The 24,660-nt window shown below is 36.2% G+C and overlaps 1 protein-coding gene across 1 annotated transcript in view; it reads left to right on the forward strand.

The window, feature by feature from the left end:
* Positions 1-23,705, forward strand: part of UNC13C (unc-13 homolog C) — a 444,227-nt gene extending 420,522 nt beyond the window's left edge. The window contains exons 30-32 of the mRNA XM_075208024.1: positions 14,520-14,612; positions 16,254-16,413; positions 22,250-23,705. Of these exons, the coding sequence (XP_075064125.1) occupies positions 14,520-14,612; positions 16,254-16,413; positions 22,250-22,532 (536 nt within the window). The 3' untranslated portion in view covers positions 22,533-23,705. The remainder of the gene's footprint in view (positions 1-14,519; positions 14,613-16,253; positions 16,414-22,249) is intronic.
* The last annotated feature ends 955 nt before the right edge of the window (positions 23,706-24,660 follow it).

Genomic DNA, 24,660 nt, shown 5'->3' on the forward strand with positions numbered 1-24,660 from the left:
AATTTTGTTATTTTCCTTAACTTAGTTCATGTTTTTATTTGGAGACTGAAATGTGGGTTAGTCAATTATGTTTCATGATCTTAGTTCAAGCAGATCTTAACACTGTGCAATATTTTTTAATGTTAACTTTGTGAATAAATCTGTAAAAAATATTCCTGTAATGTACCTGTAGATGTGGGTGTAGAAAGACTGGAGCGAAAACTCTCAAAGCTGAAACATAACGTGTATACTCAGCATAATATACATACCTAGAACAGAAAACAGGAACTTCCCAAACATGCATAGCCACGACCCCACTTCCTGTCATGCTCTGGCAGGTCATACATTTACAGTACCACCTGCATTGGAGGAAAACCAGAGATTATTAATAAAACAAATGAAAGTATGGTGGGATATTATGGATATGGAGAGTTACCTAAGAAACAACTCAGCTCCACTGAGAAACTATGAGGAGTTATGAAATCAGAAGGCTGCTTTGGGTTTAAGGCCTTAAATCTAACTTTTTGTCTCCTAGTGTCAGAAGTGAGCTATGTTGACCTGTTTTCAGAACTGATAAAAAAAAGCTTTTGAGAATATTGGCAAAGATGAGAAAAAGTATTTGTCCTACCATGAAACTCAAGCTTCAAAATGTAACATCAAATATAATATAGTAATAAAACAGGCAGTTAACGGGGATAGGGTGGTATAATAGATAGGCAGAAGTATGTTGAAAAAGACTTGGGTGATAAGGATTGCAGAAAATTGAAAATTCCGTTCCTAGCAATGTCCTGCCAGAGCCTTGTGTGACGAGGCTGCGCAGATGTTAGGTCAATAAAGCATTGCTGGTCATAGAGGTGTGAGCAAAAATCTCCAATGTTTTGCTAACCATAAAATTCGTAAGTGTGCACTGGCGCACCTCATACATGGCTCTGATGGCAAATTGCGTTGACTTAAATTCCCTCTATATATTTCAACTTTAGATGAGTATAAATATTAAATTAATCCATCATTTTACCATCTCACAAAGGTCCACGAGGAGGTAGAAAATCCCCCAGGACACCCCATTGTTTTCTGGGATAGGCTTTCTAACAATGAAAATTTCAGAATACATGGATATATTTTAAAATTCATACCTCAACAGATATATATTGGTGATTTTGGATGAGTTCCAGTGTAAGAGTAGCTTTAAATGGTGTACTGTGGACATACAGTCGCTTTTCTGTCCCAAACTTAGAGAGATTGCAATTTGTAGTGAATTATTTAATGTCTGATCCAGAACTTTCAAAAAGGAGACAACAGTTGATGCTCAACTGTATTTATTTTGTTTTAGAACATAACTATTTTACATTTATAGACCAGTATTACCTAAAAATTTGTGAGACGCAATGGTAACCACCTCTACCTCCAATTCTGGAAATATGTATATGGAGTGTTGGGAAAAAGAAAGTATATGAAATAAAAGATTTTATGAAGTCAATTAATTATTAACTGAATAACATGATTTAAATATACCTCAAAATTGAAGGATGAAAATAAATTTTTAGATTTGGTTCAAGGTGTGACCCAAATAAATGTTGGTAATAAGATTACTACATATACTAATTTTAAAAATGTTGATAGTAATAGCTATTTTGTAAAAATATTGAAAGAAGTGAACTGTATACAATACAAAATAACTCCCAGGACTCTGAAGGTGGTGATAAAGAAAGAAAAAAATGTTGCCTATTCATTGCGCAATATAATACCTCTGAGCTAAACATTAAAAAAAAAAGTTAATAGTCATTGCCGTATTCTAAAGATGGATCTGATCCTCTCAAAACATCTCCCTGAAAAACTAAACTCATTTATAAGAACCCTTAAAATAATTTTGTCTCCAAGGTAGAAAAACCTCTAATTTTAAGTATGCTCTATAAAGAGACCTGGGGGTATATTTACTAAACCGCGGGCTTGAAAAAGTGGAGATGTTGCCTATAGCAACCAATTAGATGTTATTTTGTAGAATGTAAGAAATTAATGATGGCTAGAATCTGATTGGTTGCTATAGGCAACATCTCCACTTTTTCAAACCCGCAGTGTAGTAAATATACCCCCAAGGGTTTTCTACCCCTATAAAGTGTGTAAACACACTGAGATATTTTGAATTTAATTGAGAGAGATTAAAACAATAAACTGTACCACTTCCTTTGTAATCTGCATAATAAAATGTAACTGTGGCTTTAATATATTGGCAAAACCAAGAAACCCTTAAACATATGTATTTTAGAGCATATCTGGAATATTAAAGAAAACTATCAAAAACCTTAGCATACCCAGACACTATAAAGTATGAGTATGTTCAACAAGATTAAATAACAGATCAGACACATTTTCAAAATGAGAGACCTTTTTGATCCTAATTCTGAACACTAAAAAAATCATAAAAACCTCAGTGTCCCTCTAGTGTAGAAAGATGTACATTGTCTACACAGAGTCACATCAAGAGATGGCGCAAATCAGTATATCAGCAGCTGTCCATGGAGATGGTTTAATCGCTGTAAAATATAAATGATAGAAAACACAGATAGGACTGCGCTAGAGAATGATTTGTGAGAAACATAAATCTAAATAAAAAACAATTGTCGCAAACCTACAGATAAATAAAAAATATAACATTTATTTAATACTATGATAATAAAAAATAGTAAGTAGCGATAAATACTCTAATAATGTGCACCTTCTGAGAGCAAGCAGTTAGTCCATAATGTAATGCATATGAATGAGATATCCAGCCAGGTCAGAACTCTGTTGAGTTGTTGCAAAGAAAGCAGGCTAGTTCAATATAACTTGTGGAATATAATAATGTCATATATGTACTAAGAAGAGTGTCCACATAGAGTGTTAGTAGCGGTAAGTGTAGATTAGATATATCCAATTTGCCTAGAGTGTCGACTTACAATGAAACAAGCGAACAATCTCACCCTTCATGTGACAAAATTTGCTCCGGAGGTTGTTTGCAAAGAGTGTAATTAGCAGTGAGTGCTGTAGATTAAATATATCCAATTACTGAAAGAGAGTGATGTAACAAACAAACAGTCTCATCCTTAATGTCAGTTCCAAATGTGATGTCCCGTTTAGCCGGAGAATAGCCAGAAGCAAACATGCTGAAGCAATAGGGCTCCTCCCAACACCCCTGCCGATGGGTGTTGGGGTAACATATAGTTAATTTACTAAAATTTTTCCCCTGTGGCACTATAACATGGATGTATATGAATATATGGCTTATTATGCATATAACTGTAGCACACTCGTGTGAGGTGGAGTATTACTCTTTTTGTCTAAATTAAACTCATAACATTCACTGTTTAGAGAGGGAAAACGTGGAATCATGTAAATGGCATTAACATATGTCTTCCAATGTTCTGCTACAGTCTTAATATAAAGTTATAGGGATGTAGATGCAACAAGGAACAGAATATATATATTTACTAGGTAATAAATAGCCTAAAATCTTCAGTGTTAAGGTGTGTAGATGAGGAAGAAACTCTTAGATTGATTTGTTTACAGAACTGTCCTGTAGTCATAACATAAGGCACATAAACATATAATGTGATAAAAGGTAAAGTACATCTTAAAACCAATGTAATGTCCTAGCTCTCATTTCTCAACCTGTTTACAGATCATTTGTTTCTGTTTGTTTCATATATTCACTGGTGCCTGTAAAAGCCTGGCAGCTCTGAGTATTTGATATGTGGAAATGTACTTGGAGATTAGATTTTCTCCATATTTATTATAGTTACAAACTCTCAATTTCAATTTCATATTTTCTTGATTATCACAGAATCACATTAAAGATGTTGTCTATTAAACATTAGATAAATCTGCTGGGAAATGCCACACCGCTAAGTTAAAATGTGTGTTCAGTTGAAAAGCAGAAGCTCATATGTTTCCATTTAATGAATCCTGTATTATAGGCAAAAAGTGTGAGGCACACCGTGCGCTCTTCTGTGGAGTGACTGGCCTGAATAACCACTGTGTTCATACATTACCTTCAGACAACACTATTCTGCCTTCTGCAATGGTATTTTGGCCCTTCCTTACCTGATTTTCTGTGGTCTTGATCATGGACTATATAGTGGACATTGTGCATCACATTCTGTATTTTGCTCATCATAAATGACTTGCATTGTGAGAACAGAACACCAGACCATACAGGAATTGGGGGATGCGATGCCCTGAGACACCCTTGATGCTCTTTTGAGCTTGCCACACCAACTGCAACAGCGATAGTTCTGCCACTGATGGTAAATAGAGATAACCCGCTAAGATAGTTGGCGGGTACCTTAATTGTAATGACATGTCCATAGTAAACAAATCACAATGCTCTGCTAGAAAGAATTATAAATTGTGTTACTGTGTGCTATACTAGCGTTGTTAATCAGCCCTGAAAATTTGGTTTATTGGGTGGATGCAGATGGACAAAGAAGGATTAGTAATACACAGAGAAGGCCATTTGCGAACCTCAAAAAACACTTGATCTGTGCATGTCTGCAATCTTAAAGTTCTTCCCCAAATGGGTTGGGTACCTTATATCAGTGGTGAAAACTCCGACATGGGTATCTCCAACATGATGAGGCTGAACTTGTCATTCCCGACACATTTCTAATAGTGAGAACTTGAAAAAAAACACTTCAAACAATTCCCAGGACTGAACACGCCAGCAGACTTCAATGACGTCAGTTTCACGGAACACACTATGAATCCTGCTGTTAAGATGGTAATTTAAGGAAGTGACGGCTGGACAATGTAGTAAGCTTTCTAAACGACTCTTTGTGATGCCTCATAAATAAAGGATAATAAAAATAATAATAATAATCATTGGCGAGGTCCAATTACTGCAAAGTAGTTGAAGTTGGTGGAAAAATTCCATTTTGCATGGATAAAAAGTATAAGTGGGCTCCTACTAAACCAGAAACATCTTCAAAAATACATCTGGAAACCTTGAAATTTATTAGAATATCTCCTTCAAACTAATAATTCCAGTTTTTCATTTGTTTGTAAAAAAAAACAGGCACATTATTGCATATATTCTTCATTCTGTATGGAACACTCGTGGCCAAGTCTACTCTTCATAATGTGCATGACTTGACAACGAAAGAATTAACAACTGTCAGGAATAGCCACCTCTAGCCAATACCTGATTTAATATCTAATCCTATCTTCACAAAGTCAAACAATATAACACTTCTATTTTGTCAGGAAAACCTCTCCTGACTACCTTTACCAGTCACAAACCGCACTCTGCACACTTGTGACTTGGAAGTATTTACTGTATGGGGTTACACACGATTCTAGCACTAAATCTTCCTCTCACCTATCGCACGGGTTACAGATTTGCCAAATTGCCCCCAAACAGCCCTCACACAAACACACCCACTTTGGTTTTGCAACCACCTATTGAATAAGGGCAATAGACCCCAATATACTGTCTCACACTGGCACACAATGAACACTCCTTGCTACACACACGTTAGCAAGACACACCAGCAATCAAAAGGGTTTACACTTAACCCCTCAAGGCTCTATGACATAAATATACATGTAGGCACACACAAAGCTTGGTATACAAATGTATTCACAATTCACACCTCAGCATTTTAAGGATTAGCATGGTCAAGCAATCTTCTTGATAAAAGGCTGTGAATTTATTTGGAGCAATAAGGACAGCACTAATTAAGTTTTAGATTTAATATACAAAAAGATACAATGCTTACAGGTAATAAAAACAATTAAATAACAGTTGACATACAAATATAAAATGCATAACAGTTACAAAAATAAATAGGATGAATGTACAGAGCATAAACTTGCGTCTGATAATCTGTATGCCTGGGGCAGGGGGAAGAGATGGACAATCCTTGATTAGATTGAACCCCAAGAGCTGAAAATTTCTTGTAACTTGTCTCAGCTTTTTAAAGACACTTTTACACCTTTCACCACCTCCACCTCTCTGCCACTGTTTTCAACCACGATTTTCATGTTCCCTGAGTTAATACCCAATTCTGCTATGTGACCTAACTTTCATGTGGAGTGTCAAGTGCACCAAGTTTTATTATTAATAGATCCACTACGAATTTACCAATTTATTGATACCAAACAGGCCTAGGTCCAGTGTATTAGTCGAGCTTATACTCATTTCCTCAGCTTCTGTGTGTAACAGAATACTTTATTTGACGTATAGGCTGTTCTTCATCATGCTATTTATGAATATGTGGTTGATCACTACTTTTATTGATTTTAAGTGGTGTTTTGGAAACTGAAATATATTTGCCTATACAAAATATAGCAGTTTCTCATATGGTCTCCTTGTGTAAGACCACAAGCTGTGAATGGCTCCCTCTTGTCTGTCCAAGTTCTCTTTAGGTGTCAAAAAACTCTCCTATGTCAGGATGTAGTTCACCCCAGGGGCCTTTGAAGCTGCTCAGCTTCCTCTGAATGTAGAGCTGTTATCTGTTAACATAGAGGTGGGCAAAGCCATCAAGTAAACATACACCGGACCCTATGACTTCACATTTTACACTTTAGTAGCTCAATTTATCAATGGATTCATTTGATATACCATATTTACACTGCTATTATGATTAGGCCTTATTCCCCCCAGTTATGTTATTGGTTAATCCTTATAGCTGTATTCCTCTAGGTTCACTACAACATCATTTGGACTAAAACACGCTGCCAGGTACACATGCTCCGTCACACTCCCATGAAAAATGATGCAAATATAAACAGTCTGCCTTTATTCTTTAATAGAAAATTCATATTTCCAGTTCCATACCCACAGTTTGCATGAGCTGTTTTTACTTTACCAAAGGATAATGTCACACTGGGCTACAAAATGGCAGCGTTTTGTAGATAAAGAAAAGGAGTGTTTAGTTGCTGTATTTTCGTTCCATTTAGTCTATGTAGGGATTCTCTTGGGTTCCTCTCACAGGAGCATTTTCCAACACTACATAGACAATAATGGGGAGGAAGAGGCAGAGATTAAACCCAGCAGCAAAATATTAGTGCTTTATACTCCTGTGTATGACATTAAGAAAGTGTTATGGTCATACTTATAGAATAAAAGAGACGGTATAATATAAAAATACGTTTGTAAAGCATACCATTGGCTGTTTAAACAATTATTCACCTCATTTAAAGATAAACACAGTAAATCAATCAAATGTTAAGCAAAGTCTTGTTGAAGAACCCTCAAATCTCAATTTAATCTAAATTCAGAATATTTGCATAACTGTTAAATGAGTCTCATCACATTCCTGAGGCATAGAGAATAAAAAGATTCACCGGAATAGAAAGAGCTTCATCAGTCATTATCAAAATGATTTTGTTACATTTTGCAAGAAGTAGCCTTTGTTACTCCCTTCTTGTAATAACATAGTATCAAGAACTAGCAAAGAAGATTTTAATATGAATTTTGCAGAAAAGACTAAACGAAAACACAAGCTGCTCACAGCAAAGGTCTTAAACAGAATTGCTTTGGCTTTGTACATTGACAGCTTCCAGTCAGAGCTGCCCTTGTGCATATTAATGAGCAGTTTAGACCTGCTGTGCATTTTACAGGCTCACTGGGTAGTTAGTTTATTTGACACATCTTAGACAGACTCTGTGACCTGGGCAGGACAAAATTACAGGTGTCACTGTGTGCCCAAAACATCAAGAACCTGTAGTCAACAAGAAAATTATAGCTGTAAACAAGTTGTACCATTAGGAAAGAGCACTTTGTAGCCTTCACAAATGTGTTTAGAATAGCTTGATTTGGCATTACAAAAGCTATTTCTAACACCTTAGAGGAAGCCACTTTGCTTAAACACTTATATTCTTGAGCATGGCAATGGCACTGTTCCTATTACAGTCTCATGAAAACTTGCTGCTCAAAGTCCATGTACAGTGCATGTTCATTTAGAGCAGTGTGTATTGAGTAAGAATTAAATGTAGATTTTGTAATATCTAGTGTTACATCTATGATGAGTATGATGAGTTTAGGTGTGAATAGCTGGGAATATTGGTTGGTAGCAAAAAAAAAAAAAAAATTGTAACCCAAGGTTCAACTTTCAATCTGAGGGAGATATTCCCAATGTTATTGCTGAATAACAAGAGTGCATAATGTTTCAGGGGCACTATCAGTGCTTAGGATGGGTACCTGAAACTTGTATTCTGGTAATTAGGCACCAAATGTTTCAAGACAAGCCTTGACCTGACTGTTTCTTGTGTATGTTTGAAAGAAGGATACCTGCTACCTAACTGCTCCAGCAGCAGCTACTGGAATAATTGTGTTTAGAAACAGGTTATTGCAAAATTCATCTTCCCCTGCAATAAATTGTACTCCATCTGTAATATATACCCGTGTAAAATGCAAACAATGCATATTGAGGTCGCACAGTAAAATGTTTGTATAAATAGTTACTGGTTTCCATTACAGAAATATCAATAAGAACATTATACTACAGTTCATGATTATTTTCATTCTACCTGTTATCCTATTTTAAAGCATATGCTTAAATTGCATCTCTCGATACATAGAGTGGAGCCAGTTTATGAAGCTTTATGGATGCACATTATGGATACACATTGCATAGCATTTTGGCTTTCCACTGGTGTACCTATGTAGGCCACTCAGAGTTCTTTAAGGTGCACAACTACTTTCTGGTCTATGGACACACCTCTGTAAACTAGAAATAGGCATTGATTTGTGAGCAGGCAGAAAGCTGAAGAGACACACTGTGCAAAGTATAAAAATCAAACATCAAAGTCCAACTCCTAACACTTTAGAAGAAACTCCTTTCATGAAATTACTGTGCTGTTAGGTTTTGCCTCAGGTATGGATTAGATCAGTCTTCAGATGGAGGGAACATAGGGGATGTCTTTATTACATGTGGCATTTTCTGTGTTTGAAGCTTTTTTTTTTTTACATTGGGCAAAGTCAATGAAGTGTTCACAGTATTATTACATTTCACATACAACTGCAATTGAAATATTTACTTATACCAAAGGAGGGAAAAGCCCAAAAATTATTAATAAATCTTTTTTTGCTAATTTGTTCTTGAATATGGAAACTTTAGCCTTCTTAGATTTGTTGACAGAACAGCAGTGGTGGAAGTGGGGGTTGTATATGGTGCTATGCCATACCAGCATTTCTCCTTCATTGTAAAACTATAAAATTCCATTCACTTACATTTCCATTTCATTTTTCATACCACCACATCTAAATTTCCATACCGTCACTTCTAAATTTCCACTTCAGCCACTGCACAACAGAATATGTAGCTGGAACCAAGCTATGCATCTTACTATTTTATACAAGTAGCTGAGAGATTATTTATTTCTATTTTGCCCTTGTGTTGTTTTTGTTTTTTCTAATAAAACCAGTCTCTACCTGATAATAAAATAAATAATTTGAAGCTCCATGCTAAATCCATGTAGCAAAGGCATTTAGAAATAGACTGTTGTTGGGCTTTAACAGGAAAAACTTTATTTAAAGCTCACAATAATATCACTTTGATAATGTGGTTGGCATATTTTGCAAAGACCCTCCCTTTGTCACTATATAGTCCATGTATATACAGATAGAGAGTAATAGAATGTGGTTGTAGTGTAATACCTAGTCTATAGACAAGAGGGGCCAATAAAATCTAGTACAATTCATTTTACCTAATTTGGTATGTTACTGACACTCTAGTGCAATTAATATGGCACTAAAATTGCTAATTTTCCTTTGTCTACAAGGACATGCATCATTTGCAGCTGATCAGAACATTGTTCCTTGATTGATATCAGCAGATCAAATTATAGAGCTGTATAAGCCTGGCAGTGACTCATTGCATTCATCCACTGATTATGGGAGATGTGTGCTTCTGTGTTTAATTATCACAACTAGTTTGCTTCATCTAAACCCATGCAACAGTCCATATTATATAAAGCATAGCAGACCCATAAATGACTGATTGGAAACAGAGGTATATTTTGTGATAACTGATTCTGCAGCTTCCTGTGGCAGGTGTTTGGGTAAAATTAAAGTATTCAGACTAAACCAATAAGGTGTAGTGATTCGATTTTCATTGTCTCTTGCACTGCAAGGACACTTTGTTACCTGTAGTGTACCCATTAAATAAGATAATCCATTAAGAGCTATATCTCATTTTCAAGTGTGTCCTGACCTGGGTACATAATATGCATTTTTTCTGATTATATAAAATGGCAAATTATGCATTACAGGTACATTCATGTTTATAATATGAAATTCTGTTTTGAACTTAGGTTTACAGACTTTGGTGGATTGTTCCAGAGATATAGTGACTGATAGACAAATGTAGAGCTGCTAGATTGCTTTTTGACTTTAGGAATCATTAGTAGACTTCTGGAAGTGGATCTAAGGTGATAAGTGCTGTATTCTATAAGGAAGCCTTGACAGATAATTGGGCAACTTGCCTTGAAGTTTTGACAGGCAAAGGAAATGCTTTGTCTGTGCTCCAGAGACAGGGAACCAAGGTATGATAGCAAGTTTCAATAATGGGTATTGTAATGACATTGGAAGACAAAACAAATGATTATGCTGAAGATTAATTTGCTAAGAAGAGTTTGAGGTTCAGTAATACAAATTACATCCAAAGATTCTATAATTGTCATTAGCATCTACTGTGTGATAAGCTTTCTGGACAGCAGAAAAAGTTTGTTTCAGCTAACAGTTTCTTCCTGTAAAGCTTCAGCCAATTCCCTGAGCATGCCAGGAGCCCTGGTAATGCCCAGAGTTATGTCTGCTCAGTAACTCATGATGAGGAGTGGACACAGAGGGTGGCAGGTGTTATATATATATGTTTGTTTTGTTTACAGCCTTATCACTCCTTCAAATTTAAAATAAACTTGTGTTGTTATACTAGATATGTGTAAAACTAGCTGATTAAATTTTTAAGTCAATGTATGAGTGTGGACTTTACTGAGTAAAAGTAACAAAAAGCAGGAGATCTTGTGGTGTATACATCTTGGGGTGCATACAAATGTATTTTCTCACTTTGATGAAATAAAAACAAATATATTTTTTTCCAATATGCTACTAATACATTGTTGTATCTCTATGGACCAAAACCAGGCAACAGAAGCCATTTCCAGTTTGATCAAATGCAAGAGTGACCAAAAATTTGGACTGACTCAGCAATTCTGTGTGCTAAATCCAAGCAACCAGATCATATTGGGGACTGTTGTTGCAGGCAGCAGATGATAAAACAAAAACAGTCAAATATCTGTTGACAGAAATTATGGGCAATGAATTTTGATCTAATTTTATTTGGACATGTTGATCATCTTGGGGTCACACAAGGTCCTATTCAGTAGCTTAAAATGACATCTATCTATCAATCAATACCATGTGAAAACTACATAAAGGGTTACAGTCACTGGTACACAGCCACAACTCTTCACTCCAAGCAGAGAGAGCAGCTTCTTTTTGAAGCAAATATCCCTTAGCCAGATCAATCCATCTGTTCTTGTAAATTTACCATTGTTTAACAACTGTTCCCTAAAAACTAGGCTGTCAAACCTTTAAACAGAATTCTGCCAGATGGCCGGAAATTAAAGCTTTACAAAACTTGGGACACATTTGAGGCTTGAAATTATTTTTCTGCTTCATGAACAGAAAATTTTGACAAAAAGGCCAAATAATGTACAATTTACAGTAAGCTATTTTGTTGATCTGTTCAAGAGGAGCTAGCCTATGATGGGAAAAGAGACCTCCAGGATGCCCAGTTATAACACAGTAGCAATTATCAGGCACCTCATAGGAATAATCATATGATAACTCAGTGTGATATTATTAGTTTTAGAACTTTGCATAATTTCATAATTAAAACTATTTAACTTTATGGCTTAAAACACTATTGGTAGCCATTTCTCACTTTTAATAGCAACTCTGACCAGCAGTAGGGTAAATTAACAGCTCAATTAAGTGTGAACTCACAGAAATGTTAAAGACACACACAGAAATGAAGCCTTAGTAAATTTAGGGCTGTGGCACTTTGAAATTTGAGATGATATTTGCACTTAGCTCCTCTGTTGTACTGTATAGTTCATCATTCAGCCAGTGATAGAACAATTGTGATTGTCAGATGTCCTGGAGAGGTTAGGGGGGGGAGCGCTGAGCGCTGGATGCTCAATGGTGGCTGAGAATTGTTCAGGAACATAGGATGCTGACAAAAAAATATTTCTTAATGTAAAATAAATTCTTGAGAGCCCTGAGCAGTTGCTGAGTTGGCTCTGCCTAATGGAAATGAGTATAATGTAGAATATAGGCAGGCTCTTGAGCTGGGAACTGCTTCTCGATGCCAAGTTTACTTTTTAAAGTGTTAGCAGATATGGTAATGCTGCACTTTTTGACATAAGGATTGCTACAAGCAGCATTTATGGTGAATTTTTCCATACTAATTCAAATTTCAATATTTCCAAAAGCATTTAGAATTAACAAATTGTTTTGTTCATTTTTAATATAGTGTAACCATAAACAAATATATGCCTGCTATATCTTCTGCCAATCCCCAACTATGGCACAAAGAAATGGTGTACTTAGACATTTTACAATCTAATTACGAATATCTACTTTACAACTTCAGCAATGCAATTAATCTACCAGACTCACAAATTAATAGAATCATCTCCATTATTTGTTCTGCGCAGATGACAATCATCTTACAGCTTTCTCTTACGCTGCTCAGCCAATCATGCATAAGAAAGCTGTCATCGTTCCTATAATGTATTTTATTTTATTCTACATATGAATTACGTCAGATCAGAAAAATAAGATTGCAGGTAACTATTTATTAGGAGACATCTTTAATTATAAATTATGGGGATCTTTTTTTTAATGAAAGAATCAATAATATATTTTATAAGGGTTCACTACAATTAATTGTAAGACTAACGAGGGCACTATACATTATCTCTGTGTAACTAATGGGAGCAATATATAGTATTTATACAAGTAACAGGTGCACTATATATTATTTATATAACTAATGGAAACAATATTATTGATTGATTTAACCAGGAGGGCTTGTACACAAGTGTGGCCCCAATATTTGAACATTTTTATCCTGGGGTAACAGGAAGGGCCTAGTGCTATTCAGCACTGGACCAATCCTCTCTAAGTGCATTGTTTTGCCTCCCCCCCCCCCCCAACCTTTAGAGTATCAGGCCTGATACTAAGTAGGCTGGGCTGGAAGACAGTGTACGTGGTCTATGCTGCAGCCCTTGCTTGTGTCTTAGGCTAAACTGCAAGGGATTTAGGGGTTTAAAACCGACACACATTGTCACCACTATCAGTTTTCACCTTCCAAACTGCAGGATAGTATATTGTGAAGTTTGAGATCTGGCCATTTCTCGTTACAACTGAGCTAGTGCGGCTGGATGATGACTCTGCTAACATCATATCAGTATCATTACCTGACTGCATCTTCCAGCAGTCCATATATGAAATGTTTATGCAGTTGTTTTGAGCGTATACACTTGTCAGAATTTAATGACAACTATTTGGGTGGCTTTTACCACCACGTCAGAGCTTTTAGTTTTTATTGATCCATTGTAGTTCAAATGGAAAAATAAAAACCCCACCAAAAAATAACCCATCGTCTCACTAAAACTGACATTAGAAAGGATTTAGGGTAAGGGCTGACCCCATTTAATTTTGGGTTTCTGTAGAACTGCAAAAGCACACATTGATACATAAAGGAATCAAATTGGAATCCAGCTTACACCAAGATGTAACACCTTTCCCTTCAAAGATGTATTAGTAGTTCAAAAGAATTACATTGAAAATATGACAAAAAAATGGTGAGATAGAGGAGGCCAACTTGAAACTGATGACAAGTTACAGTTATTGCAGTATAGCAATATAATGATCAGTAGCTGAGGGAGTCCCAGTGTAGGTACTAATATAAATAGACAAGATGGGTAAATTCTGAGATAATGCGGGGAGGAATAATGGTTATAAGCATAGCAAGACAGTCATAAAAACTAACAGTAAGTTAGTTATTATGCTAAATAGTAAGACAGACCAGGGTCAGCAGTATGGAGTGGGCAATCCCATAGTATGGGGTCAAGCGGAAATGGTGGCCAGTCAAGCAGGTGATAATATAAAAAGTCAAACTAAAATAAATACTGGACACCAAAACAGTAAAGGAATACCATGAGGAATTTCAGGGCTTCAGCAGGACATCCTGAGGGTGACAGAACCAGGACAGAGAGACAAGGGAAGGTAGCAACACTAACAGAACAAGAAACGTACAGCCTAGACAATGGGTGATGGAATCACCCATTACTAAGACACAATGTAAAATACTAAAGATACAATGCAAAAACAGAAGGCAAAAGACCATAGGCTAAGATAAAAACCAAGGACTGAGACTAAGACAAGGATTCTGGGTGTTCAGATGTAACAATACAAAGATACAGAGCAGGGTTAGACATAATTTTACCTTATGCTGTGTATTGGTTGTTTAACCCTTTTCTCTTATTTGTTTCAGGTCTGTCCACAGAATGTTCTGTGGGAGAAATTTCAGTTCAAGTGGATATATTCACTCATCCTGGAAATGGAGAGCACAAGATTACAGTAAAAAGTATGCTGGAATTGAACAAGATACTTTCATTGCTACCAAATGTGGGCATTAGTTATTATTACAACAGGCTGAGGCTGTGGAGCTGAATGACTTAAGGAGCACAAGACATATCTCTACAGATCAGTTACTTTTAGTAGTTGATAAAGATGTAGCAAATCACAATGCACCTTCATACCTTACAATGCTGTTACCCTTCACTTCTACAGAACACGTCAGAACTGTAATATTGTTTTCCAAGCGAATATACTGTACATTATACAATAAGGTGTGCCAGAATCTCACTTATCTGCAGGTATTACACACACATCACCAACATACAGTATTTATACATAATTATGTTGATAACATTTGCATTAATTGATGCTTTGTAATGTCATCAGTTAGTGCTCAGTCTCAGTAACACTGCCACATATGTACTATTAAGTATTGATGCTTGACCTAAAATACATTTTGGTTTTGAGTGGAGTTCACCAAGTTATGATACAATACAATGTACTATTTAACTGGCAGTTGGTGCTTCCCTGACCCAGTGGGAGTAGAAAAGACTCTAATGGTGAAACACTGCTTTCCCTTGTGCTATGCAAATGAAGAGTTCACAAGGGAGAGGCATTGACAACACTGATGTGTGCTTCAAACATGCCCATTTTAAAAGTAAAGATCAATAAAGAGCAGAGCTGCACCTGATTTTTGAAACCTCAGAACACTAATCAGAACTTTATATTTTTTCATAACTTGGTATCCTCCAAGTAAAGCTAAATTTTAAGTTGGGTGGGGGTTCAGTTTCTTCAGCTGTTTTTCATCGTTTTCACATAGTTTCAACTTTATTTTGGCTACTGAGTGTGATTAAAGCTACACTGGCACCTAATGTAAAATTGCACTACTGTGCTCCCCCCTAGCCAGAGCCTAAGGGTCTTTCTTCATTGGGCTCCCCCAGTTTTCTCATAGACCTGGCAACAATCAGGACTTGACGCATATGCAATCCTCCACCATTTAAAAGTGGTAATTAGAATTGATTGATTGATTGTGTGTTACAGAACTGGTTCCGTTATACAGAACTGGTGGAACACCAGGTAAAAAACTGTTTAATAGTAGGTCCCGGGGGTTCCGACTGGGTAGAGATCCATCTTAGTAAAAATTTTACAGTAGGTGATACTGGAGTTTTAAGTCTCATAATTTTTTATTTTATAATTTGGGATTGGTAATGCAATTTTTGTCTCTACACAGAATACAGTACTATGTAGTGATAGTATCTCGGGACAACTATATAAACTCCTTAACTGCTTATACAACATATTAATTAATAATAGATTATATTTTTGTTACATTCACACACAATGTGTCCTTTAGTCCCAGTGATTTGCTAGTGTAAGGATCACATATAACAAACATTAAACATGCTTTTTTATTTGTAAACATGTTACGCATCTGACACTTTCATAACAAAACCATGAACATATGACCATTCTTGCCTATTTGCATGTTTAAGAGAGTGGTCAGTGTTACAATATGCATTATATTAAGTCTACCAATGTTGTTAAAAAATATTGCTGATTTTCACATGCTAGTTGTGTCATGGCTATATTTTATGTTATAATTTGCCATCACTTTGACTTTTTCCATATGACTTTTTTTTTGTTGCAGTTGTGGCACTCAACGGGTTGATTTGGCAGACTACAGCTATGTTTCGGCCTTTTGTTGAAATCTATGCTTTAGGCCCCAACCTCAGTGACAAGAAAAGGAAATTTTGCACCAAGACAAAAAGTAACACCTGGTCACCAAAATACAACGAGACTTTCAACTTGTAAGTTATTCATGTTCGTTGAATGAGATTTCTCAGATTTAAGCGACATACTGTATTATGCAGTTATTGCTAGTTAGAAATCAGAACAGTTTGTAAAAATAGCTCAATGCATTAAACTTAGTGTAGTGGATAGTTGCATAAACTATAGTATATCTTCACAGATCCTCGTTATTGAATACAGTTTTCAGGGACACTTTAACTGGTGGTGGTGCACTCTGATAACACGCATAGCAAAATGTAAGATGTACAGTGATAGGGCCGAGCAAAATATGGCATGCAAAGTAACATACGCAGCAAGTGTAACAGATCTGGCCAGAGATGGAGTCTAGTTACCAGAGCTGAAAGAATCATAAACAAGCCAAGGTCAGGGCAGGCAGACGAGGAGTGTATTAAAACAAGTCAGAGTCAGAACACCTTAATTAGAGCTAGTTAGAGACAAGCCAAATTGGTTCAAGGCAAGATCACAGGTACAAATCACAATAATAATGCAAGGGAAACTGATAGCTTCTGGGTTTAAATAATCTAGTGCTTCCTCTGATTGGCTATTAATTAGGAACAGAGAAATTTTATTGAGTAACATGCATAGTATTATGCCAGGCAAGATGTACTATGCCAATAAGATACCATTTTCCCAGTCATATGCTCAACAACATATAATATACCCAGTAATAATGCCCAGGAGTACTCTATCACATAGAATGAGCATTCATATGAATCAAAAACATTATTTATTTTGAATTATAATATACATATAGTAAATTTATAAAATCAGGGCCAGTGCTATAGTGAGGTGAACTAAAGCAGTCACCTAGGGAGCCAAGGTGTAGGGGATGCCTAAAAAAATTATTTTCCACATGTCACCCCTGTACCCGGATGATTTCAATTAAGCATACCCCCACCCCCCAAAAAAATATTACCTCCAAACTGTCCTTATTTTAGGGGACTGTTTTATTTGACCTTAGATAAATGGTTTAAGAGAACCTAGAGAGCACTAGTCAGAGGCAGGTTGAAATCTAGTACAGGAGATAAATGCAAGAAAATGACATGAGAGAAAAACAAAGTAATGAGCAAGTTTGTCAGAGGCAATGTTTTTACTCCATTGTCAATAATGCAATAAAAAGGTACATAATGGTGGGTGATTGATATTATTGTTATTTATATAGCACTAATCATATGAAACAATGCTGTACAGAGAATATGTAATCTTTCACATCAGTCACTGCCCCATTGGAGCTTAAATTAAAAATTTCTGATCACACACACTAGGGTCCATTTTGTCAGATGCCAATTAACCTACCAGTAGATAAACCAATGCACCCGGAGGAAACCCACACAAAAACGGGGAGAACATACAAAGTCATGACTCAAGCGCTGTGAGACAGCAATCCTAACTAATGTGCCACCATGGCTTTTAATGAAGGAGATTAGTAAAATATGCATATATAGTCATCAATTTTGGGGGAATTAGCAGATTAGTTTGAGCACCCCTGAAAACACCAAGGGGTATATTTACTAAACTACGGGTTTGAAAAAGTGGAGATGTTGCCTATAGCAACCAATAAGGTTCTAACTGTCATTTTGTATAATTTACTTAATAAATTATAACTAGAATCTGATTGGTTGCTATAGGTAACATCTCCACTTTTACAAATGCGTAGTTTAGTGAATATACCCCCAAGACTTGAAAAGTCAATTATCTAAATCTGTTCTTTACCCCTAAAATAAATGCCCACAAACTGTTATACTACAAAATACCCTGACAACATGATCTGTACTAACAGAAGTGTAAATACAGGGATCATTTATGCTTTGGTATAGGTTTGTATGTTACTTCTCATGTGTTGAAAAAGACTGGAGGAACCACAAAGGCAGTACTTGCTCAATATTTACACATTAGTGTCTTAAAGTAGCACTGCATTTTATAAATCTGTATTCAGGAAAATTCAGAAGAACCGCAAAGCTGATCTAATACATAAGTCTGCAGCTGGTGTTTAACAGTTACGGACTAACTACATATTACATTTGGCGATGCTTAACTTCAGGATGCCCAGCAGGCCTGTACTACCCAGCTTGCATCTGATTTAAATAGTAAATATGGCACTTATTACTGCAGAGTTTATGAGAAGCAGGTGTTTATCCCAATGGAAATGCCCACAGGCAGCCAATTCACAAAATTTCTGGAGTAACCACTGATCTCTATCATATGTCCATGTTAGGTACATGGCATTAATGAGTCTGAGCAAGTTTATCAGTGATTTATGGCATGTCAGCGGTTTTATTTAATGGTAAGATCAATTGTTTCAATAGATCATAGTCAAACTGAATACATTAAGACTGAAATAGGCCTTTTATGCCAATACATACAAAGGGACCAGAGCTTGAATGTTTGCATTTCTAGTTATTTATATTCATACAGTATATTTTCAATGCAAACTGAAAGTAAAGTATACAAAAGGCATCCAAAGATATAGAAATGTATTTAACTTGACTACAGTGTGGTGCTGTCTAACATTTACAATGCAAACAAGGAAACTGTTGGAAAGAAGACTCCCAAGACAGAGCATTATGCTGGATGACTCTCAAGTTGAGTCACTGTATTTGCATAAAGGGTGCGCCAGTGCCAGAGAGGTTCTTAAAAGCTACCCTGGCAAACAAAGTACACAAAGTACACCACTCGTCATTGGTATATATGCCCACAGCTATTTTATAATCATTCTAATAGTATCAAATTAGAACTGCATCATTGTCTGTATCTATTGGTGCTATTAACAGTCTCATTAAGGCAGTGCGGGTAGAGTGCAGACCATATAGCGACTGGTGTCTTATTAAAGACGGATGAGCTAACTGTGTTAGCCTGAACATCACATTTTAATAAACGTTTTTGTGACCGGATCCACCCACTAATAATTTCTAGCACAACAGCCCTCTGGGAAAATGCTAGAGTTCAAAGATTGCCACTCCGAGCCTGGGGCCACAGTCTTTATGCTTATTCACCATACTTGCCAACATGGGCAAGATGATTCCCGGGAGGTCCAGGGTACAGGTGGGTGTGTGGGGGCGGGGCTCGAAGAATCACGTCATTAGCCCCACCCCCAAATGGACATTACTATTCTGGACCAATAAAAACAGGGACAATGATGACGCGTCCATGATGTCACCAGGCCCCACCCCATTTATTTAGTTTACACAATCGGCCAGGATCAGAGAGAATTGCCTGCTCTCCCAGGAATTCGGGAGGACTCCCAGAAATTTGGGAGTCCTCCGGACATTCCTGGAGAATAGGCAACTATGTTATTCACTAGAGGGAGCATAGAAAAACACAGTTTTTTCACATTTACATAGTTTATGTTAAACAGTTCCTCAGAGTGACAGGTCCTCTTTAAATTGTATAAAAACCACGAATAATGTGCATTTCTTCAATTACTTAATTGATTAATTTAATGTGTATTGGATGTATTACCTAAAAGAGTGTTGTAAAAGTTAATTTATTCAAAAACATTTTAAGATAAATTTTGTTTTGTATTCTAATATTTTTTTAGTATGACTTTGCAAACTAATTCCAAAGCTGCAAACCCTTAAAATAAAATACACACTAGCTTGAAATTTACTCAACCATTCCGATTATCTCTATCCCTGCAGTCCTGAGCAGATCAGTTTCATTACAAAGTCCTGCAATCATGGGCAATCCTATTATAAACAAAATACAGTTTTTATGGATGTTTGTATCAAGATATGCTTTAAATGACCAGGAATTTACACCATTGCAGATCTGGTAGTAATTTTCAGAAAATTTCAATAAAAAGGATTGTGCCTTGGCACTACGACTACACTACAAGTAAAACAGAATATGCATAGAGGACATAAACCAATATATTTATGGAATTGAAATGAAAATATTTGTCACTAGAAAAATAATCCAGTCCCAATGACCCCTTACTGATAAGTGTCATAAGAAACATGAATGAGGGTAAAGCGAACTGCTGCTAACTAAAACATTTGAAGATTATGCTTAGTGGTGAAATGTTCCATTGACCAAGAGATGAGCTATGGATTTTCACCCTCCAAACATCAATAATGATGTACAGCAGGAGCCACACCATGTGGGTACTAACTTATGTATTAGTTCACTCATAAAAGTTGAGACAATTGAGCATACATAAATGTTAACTGAAAAGTTTTGTTCTAGGAATGTGAATGAGTGTTGAGTGCACTACATCCAAAGACGTGATGCTCCATATGGCTAATTAGTAAAATGCACAAACAAAAATCGGTAACAAGTTTTTTTTTACATTTTTTTTTAATTTGTTTCATTTTTTACAGTTCAGTCCTGATGAAGTTTGCATGTAAAAATGACATGTGAAACAAACACTCGTTGTTTGTAAATGACTGCTGCAGTCATGCAGTTTATTTCACAACAAAGTAGAAACGTGCAGTAAGCCATAGGAACCAATCATAAATTTGTTACTCGTCTTACACTGATCAAAGATAATTGCAGATTTGATCGATTTGACCCTCTGGTTTACTGTACATTTCCACATTGCTGGTTAATAAACCCCTTGTGTTGTAATATGTGTTACACATTAATGTGTGCAGAACTTGATACATTTTGAGAGGTGACCTCATCTCTATTAGCAAATTTTCACTTGCAATAAACAGATGCTAGTTATGTCATGAGAAAAGGTAAAATAGAGTGCATATGTATAGCTTTTCCCACCAGTGCCTTACTGCATTTTCCAGACAAGTTGCACCTGATGGAGCAGTAAGCATAATGGGACTGATGCCGAGTGCTGAGTTTAACTTCTGCCAGTTTCTGTAGTGTAAATTATATTCGCGCATAAAGAGTTGCAGACATTTTAGACACTTGCACGTCTGTGTATTTGGAGAAATGGAACAGGGAAGGAAAAGGGCGGTCTAACATAGGCCGAGTATAGTAATGACATATTCACATGATTGCGGCTGAAGCAGATCTGTGTGGAAATGCATATACACCTGTAATATGCCACATCTTTTGCACCTGCTAGAGTGCTGGTGCAAATATACACTGATGATAATGGTGACCAGCACTAGTTAGCTGCTTCTAATTGGCTGATTGAAAATTCTCCTCTGAAGCCTATAGGCACTTTCTGCATTGATCTTATATATTACAGGATTTTGTGGGTGTATTTTAATTTTATTGTGCTACTTTCATTCGTACAACTGTCAAAATAAACATTAACACATTTTCTTGTGCTTATGACCTGGTTGTGTGTTAAGTGTATGTGGGTGTCCGTATGCCTGACATAAACCTAGCATTTATGCTACAGGATCTGGAAGTATGTCGAGATGTCTGTGACTCAGCATATGGGCGTAAATATGCTATTTTTACAGGCGGCTTTTGCGAGTTTAAATTATGCCTAACATGCATCCAACTTAGATCAGGCTCAGTGCCAGTGGGTACCAATGCAATGCTTGCTAATGATCCTTTTAAGACACAACTGTGTATCAAAATGAATCATTAACAAAAGCTAGAAAACCGCAGAATCTGCTAGTGTGCCAAAGCTTCTAAAGCAGATCATCAGAGTAAGCAAATCATATTCTTGAAAAAGACATGTCAATCCTATGAAAATAATTCAGTAGCAAAAAATAAGATTTGATTAAAAAAGTACAAAAAAGCTTCAAGGGAAAAAGAATTCTGAGTAGCAGGCGCCAATGATATTTCATTAGGGAAGACAAAATTATTTCTTAAGAACGTATTCTAATTTTTATGCAGTAGAGATGTTTTTTTTATCCCATTGAGTGCAGAAGGGGAATTATCATGTGGTCCTTCTTCTTTTTACTATTTTGTTTTAATCCACAGTGTTTTAAGTAATGAAGAAGGCCCCGGGACTTATGAACTTCACCTGTGTGTGAAGGATTACTGCTTTGCCCGAGAAGATCGCATTATAGGAATGACAGTCATCCAGCTGAAGGGCATTGTAGAGAAAGGAAACTGTGCATCCTGGTATCCACTGACAAAAAGCATCTGCATGGATGAAACTGGACTGACAATCCTACGAATACTTTCTCAGAGGTCCAATGATGAGGTTGCCAAGGAATTTGTGAAGCTGAAATCGGACACCCGTTCTCCAGAAGAGATCTAGAACACTACTGCAACTTTGGAGAAGTCACCTAACAGAACTATTTTAAATACGAAACAAACACATTGATACAGTGTTGTTATTTGGATAGTGTATGCATGTGCAAATCAGTGGGAATGTTTATTCAATATGTTTCAGTGTTTGCTAGTACACCAGTACTATATTTGCAAGGTGTGTTGAGGAAGAAATGTATTTTCTTTTTATATGACAGACATTGGGCAAGGACTCGTTCCCATAAAGTGCCAAAACCTGAAACTGAAATCAGTTCATACTATTTTTTGGTAAACTTTGTTTTCCTACCAATTTCCAACCTGGTTGAGTACTAAACTATTGGTTAATGAATTGTATTTGTTAAATAAATGTGTGTCTCTGTGAAGTCCATTTCTTTATCTCCCAACATGTTGTTCATAGTCCTAATGTTGCTATTGAAATTTGCTTTGCTTTTTTTATTGCATAACCAAATTATTTGTTTGTTGCCGAATGGTTTGTCATTTTATAACTCCATTCCTGAATAGAAATGTTACCTTTTTCATATAAAAAGGATGGGGCTATTTTATGCATATTCTACACAAACCTTTCTGGTATATCACTGTGAAAACAAACTGTAAAGAAGCTTCTAAAACTCAATATTGTCCCTCCCTATAAAGTAGTGTTCCCTTCTGTGTTCTGTAATAGATCTCTACATAGTAATCATAGTGATAAACACAAGATACTCTGAAGAAAGTCGAGTTTCTATACATTTGTATAAAACAGTATCGGGATTAAGTCATTCTCTATGTTTTGCTCACATCAATAGCTCTGCTTATTGTCACCTACAGTAATTTCCATAAAACTTGCAGTATTTTTGTACAATGCAAAGGAAGCAGCAATGTTCCATGACGATTATCTATCATTTTCCAAGAGTGTATGTGCTTAAAACATTGTACTGAATACCAAGAATACTGCTCTGAACAGTGTGCAACTGGAGTGTTGTCTTTACCATTAAGAGAATTGGTGCAGGCAGGGAAAATGTCGTGTTGTATACTTAGCTGCAATTTCAGTCAAGTGTCTCTTTTTAAAAAAAACAAAAACTACAGTTTGTACTTATGCAACATAAAAATGTATTGCACTGAGGCAAGTCATGTCATGTAAATATATTTAGTGAGATATTGTAAAATAAAATATGAAGAAACTTCATTTAGTTTAATTATTGTATTTAACTTTGTTTTGTGTGTGTTGGCCTTAGACAGCAACTTAATGCTAAATTCATAAATACTATACAGGCATGTTAACAGCATGAACCTGCAGACCTGTTAGGTTAGTAAATAAATTGATATAACCAACATCAAATTATTTCATTAAGTCACCATGTGGGCATATCCTGTTTATTGGGATGTTATTAAAGTAGTGAGCTTTAGAAACTGCCCTGGAAGCATGGGAGAGGGGGCAAAGGACCCCAGTTCCCTGGCTGCTGGTATCCTGCCCTACTCCCTGCCACATTAGAGAGTTTAGGTAGGCCTGCAATACTCTTTTTGCCCTCTGTGGGCATCAGTGAGGTTAGGCTTTACCTTATCCCCACAGCGCTCCAAATGAGGCTGGGTAGACCTACCAAAATTGAAAGGGTAATAGTTTAGTACTTAGACATACTCCACCCCAGGTGGGATCGTGTTTAAGCCCACAACACTATGTATAATAATAATTTCATTATTATAAATCTTAGCTTCAAAAAAGAGTTATGTGCATGGTCAGACTCTATGCCAGCAGCTATTGTTTTGTTTTTGTCTAGTGGGTATGAATTTGTAATGTTATATTCATCATGCAGGAATTATTCAGCACATGTCAAAAACGTGAGAACGTATTACATATATCTGACAGTTACATTACAAAACCATAACATTTTGTATTTCAAGCAGTGACTCATTTATTTCTTGTGGTGAAAGAGGATATTTTGTTTATTTCAGCAGTGCCTATCAGAAATGCCAAACTCACATTGTTTTTTTCTTATTGTGCACATTTTTTCATGCGTTGAGGATATTTATTCTCTGTTTTTTTTTTCCTATCCCATACTCAGCATCAGAATGTTGCATATGTTCTTCTTTTTTTTTTTTTTCCTTCATTTTTATTAAATTAAAAATATATATAATTTCCATCC

Source organism: Mixophyes fleayi, chromosome 4 (genome assembly GCF_038048845.1).
Source record: "Mixophyes fleayi isolate aMixFle1 chromosome 4, aMixFle1.hap1, whole genome shotgun sequence".
NCBI lineage: Eukaryota > Metazoa > Chordata > Amphibia > Anura > Limnodynastidae > Mixophyes > Mixophyes fleayi.